Here is a 2500-nt window from a genome sequence, read left to right as displayed (position 1 = left end):
GTATTGAGATGGCTATTGAAATCAACATAAATCTTATTGAAATCAACATAAATCATATGTGATTTGCTCACCCGGTACAAAACGTTGGGTCTGACTCTCAATGTCAGATATCTCTTATGTTCAGAAGTGACACTCTAGCGTTACACACTCAATTGAATAAAGAAGAATACAAGTTGGTTATATGAGCGCGTACTCTGTCTATTGCCGCAGACTTTTTCATAATATTGACGGCTGCCTCTATGGCCTGAATGACCATATCATCAAGAATTTTGCTGCCACATGGAACAAGATCTGCTTTGTGACACGGCAAGGAGCGCAGCCACTCGCTGATGTCTGATAGTGATAGGTTACTAGAATCAGGAGGATTACAAGTTAGCATTAGACAGTCTATATTAATATTAATAATGTGTTTTGATTGTTGTATTAAATACCAATAATGTAATGAATTGAGAGATAGCCTAGTGTATTGTAAGATGCATCCCTCCAATACAATAGTCTAGTGTATTGTGTGATGCATCCCTCCAATACATCACCAAATCAAGACTAAAGAAGGAACACCAAAAACAACTTCTTGCAAGAACTAAGAATCTACATGTCCAGGGATCCATCTTCCGTCTAGAGAACTGTTCATCTGACGTCTGGGCAAATGTTGTCTCTTGTCTTCCCAGTCATCAACTCTCTTTTGTCCTCAATGCCATTTCTGATACCCTCCCTTCAAATGCTAATCTTGTCCTATGGAGTAAACGTTCTTGTGATAAATGTCCTCTATGTCATCAACGTCAAACCCTTCTTCACGTTCTCAATAATTGCTCAGTCCTCTTACAATGTCGTCATTACAATCATCGTCACGACTCTGTTCTCAGTCTTCTCTATAATGCGGCTATTAACCATCTACCACATCAATTCAACATCTTTGCTGATTTAAAAGACTGTAAAGTAAAATTTCCATCTGACATCATTCCTACTGCACAAAGGCCTGACATGTTGATTTGGAATAATCATACGCTCAAATTTTATGTCATAGAACTAACAATCCCTTTCGAAACAAACTTTTTTGATGCAAATAAAAGAAAATCAGAACGGTATACAGACTTCATGATGACCATCAAATCAAAAGGCTTCACCTGTAAGCAACTAAATATTCAAATAGGATCTAGAGGCTTTATTGATACTCCAAGTCTTCTCCCCTTCCTTGATGTCATCTCTATTCCTCCTCACAATCAACGTCAACTATTATCATCAATCGTAAAGGTGACAATTGAAGAATCTCTTAAAATATGGTTAGCCAGAAACAATATCTAGTTCTGTTTATCCTAGTTTAGTTATTTTAGTTGTACATTACTTGTTAGAGCTTTTACTATTACTTTACTGGCGCCGCATTATTGTTAAGTGTGATGGCCATGTATTAGTGAGGTGATCCTCGTTTATCTAATAAATGAGTTCATTATGTGTATTGTGAGATGCATCCCTCCAATACAATAGTCTAATGTATTGTGAGACACATCCCTCTAATACAATAGTCTAATGTATTGTGAGATGCATCCCTCCAATACAATAGTCTAGTGTATTGTGAGATGCATCCCTCCAATACAATAGTCTAATGTATTGTGAGATGCATCCCTCTAATACAATAGTCTAATGTATTGTGAGATGCATCCCTCCAATACAATAGTCTAATGTATTGTGAGATGCATCCCTCCAATACAATAGTCTAATGTATTGTGAGATGCATCCCTCCAATACAATAGTCTAGTGTATTGTGAGACACATCCCTCTAATACAATAGTCTAATGTATTGTGAGATGCATCCCTCCAATACAATAGTCTAATGTATTGTGAGATGCATCCCTCCAATACAATAGTCTAATGTATTGTGAGATGCATCCCTCCAATACAATAGTCTAGTGTATTGTGAGATGCATCCCTCTAATACAATAGTATAGTGTATTGTGAGATGCATCCCTCCAATACAATAGTCTAGTGTATTGTGAGATGCATCCCTCCAATACAACAGTCTAGTGTATTGTGAGATGCATCTCTCCAATACAATAGTCTAGTGTATTGTGAGACACATCCCTCCAATACACAAATCTACTATACTAAAGTATGTGGAAAACAGTCTTCTAACTTTGCCTGTAAATCCTGTTCCTTATACACGTCGGCCTTTGGATTCCTTTCCAAGATGGCAAACAGTCTCGAGAATCTGATCACATGACAACACAAAGTACAACCCACTACATGCAACAAACCGCTTAGAAATGAACAAACGTTGTAACATATTGGGCAAGAATATCCTCGGCTTGTCTTGAATATTTCCATACGTCACCGTCATACCGAGCATATCCAAGCATCTAAAACAATGCAGTGATGACCTATACAGTAGGACCTCAAAGATACGAACACCTCGGGAAATTGGGTGTTCGTAATTGTGAAATGTTCATAAGTCTGAAGTTTGTAATATCGATGATTACATAACTTGTGAAAACAGGAGTACACTGTA

At 37.4% G+C, this 2500-nt stretch overlaps 2 protein-coding genes across 3 annotated transcripts in view; both read right to left on the bottom strand.

Annotated features, from left to right (window-relative positions):
* Nucleotides 1–2500, bottom strand: part of LOC134182791 (5'-3' exoribonuclease 1-like) — a 23636-nt gene that overhangs the window by 5573 nt on the left and 15563 nt on the right. For both annotated transcript variants that reach the window (XM_062650227.1, XM_062650229.1), the window contains exons 24-28: nt 2269–2351; nt 2129–2203; nt 194–350; nt 72–134; nt 1–12 (exon numbers count right to left, since the gene is read on the bottom strand). The exon at nt 1–12 is cut by the window's left edge and continues 121 nt beyond it. In XM_062650227.1, the coding sequence (XP_062506211.1) occupies nt 1–12; nt 72–134; nt 194–350; nt 2129–2203; nt 2269–2351 (390 nt within the window). The remainder of the gene's footprint in view (nt 13–71; nt 135–193; nt 351–2128; nt 2204–2268; nt 2352–2500) is intronic.
* The window catches only part of LOC134182792 (jerky protein homolog-like), a 1883-nt gene continuing 1769 nt past the window's right edge, over nt 2387–2500 (bottom strand). Inside the window, exon 1 of the mRNA XM_062650230.1 lies at nt 2387–2500. This exon is cut by the window's right edge and continues 1769 nt beyond it. The gene's annotated coding sequence lies outside the window, so the exon portion shown is untranslated.

The sequence above is a fragment of the Corticium candelabrum genome, chromosome 7 (genome assembly GCF_963422355.1).
Source record: "Corticium candelabrum chromosome 7, ooCorCand1.1, whole genome shotgun sequence".
Taxonomy (NCBI): Eukaryota; Metazoa; Porifera; class Homoscleromorpha; order Homosclerophorida; family Plakinidae; genus Corticium; species Corticium candelabrum.
The sequence above is the reverse complement of the archived record's forward strand: the minus strand, read 5'-3'. Positions and strand labels throughout refer to the sequence as shown.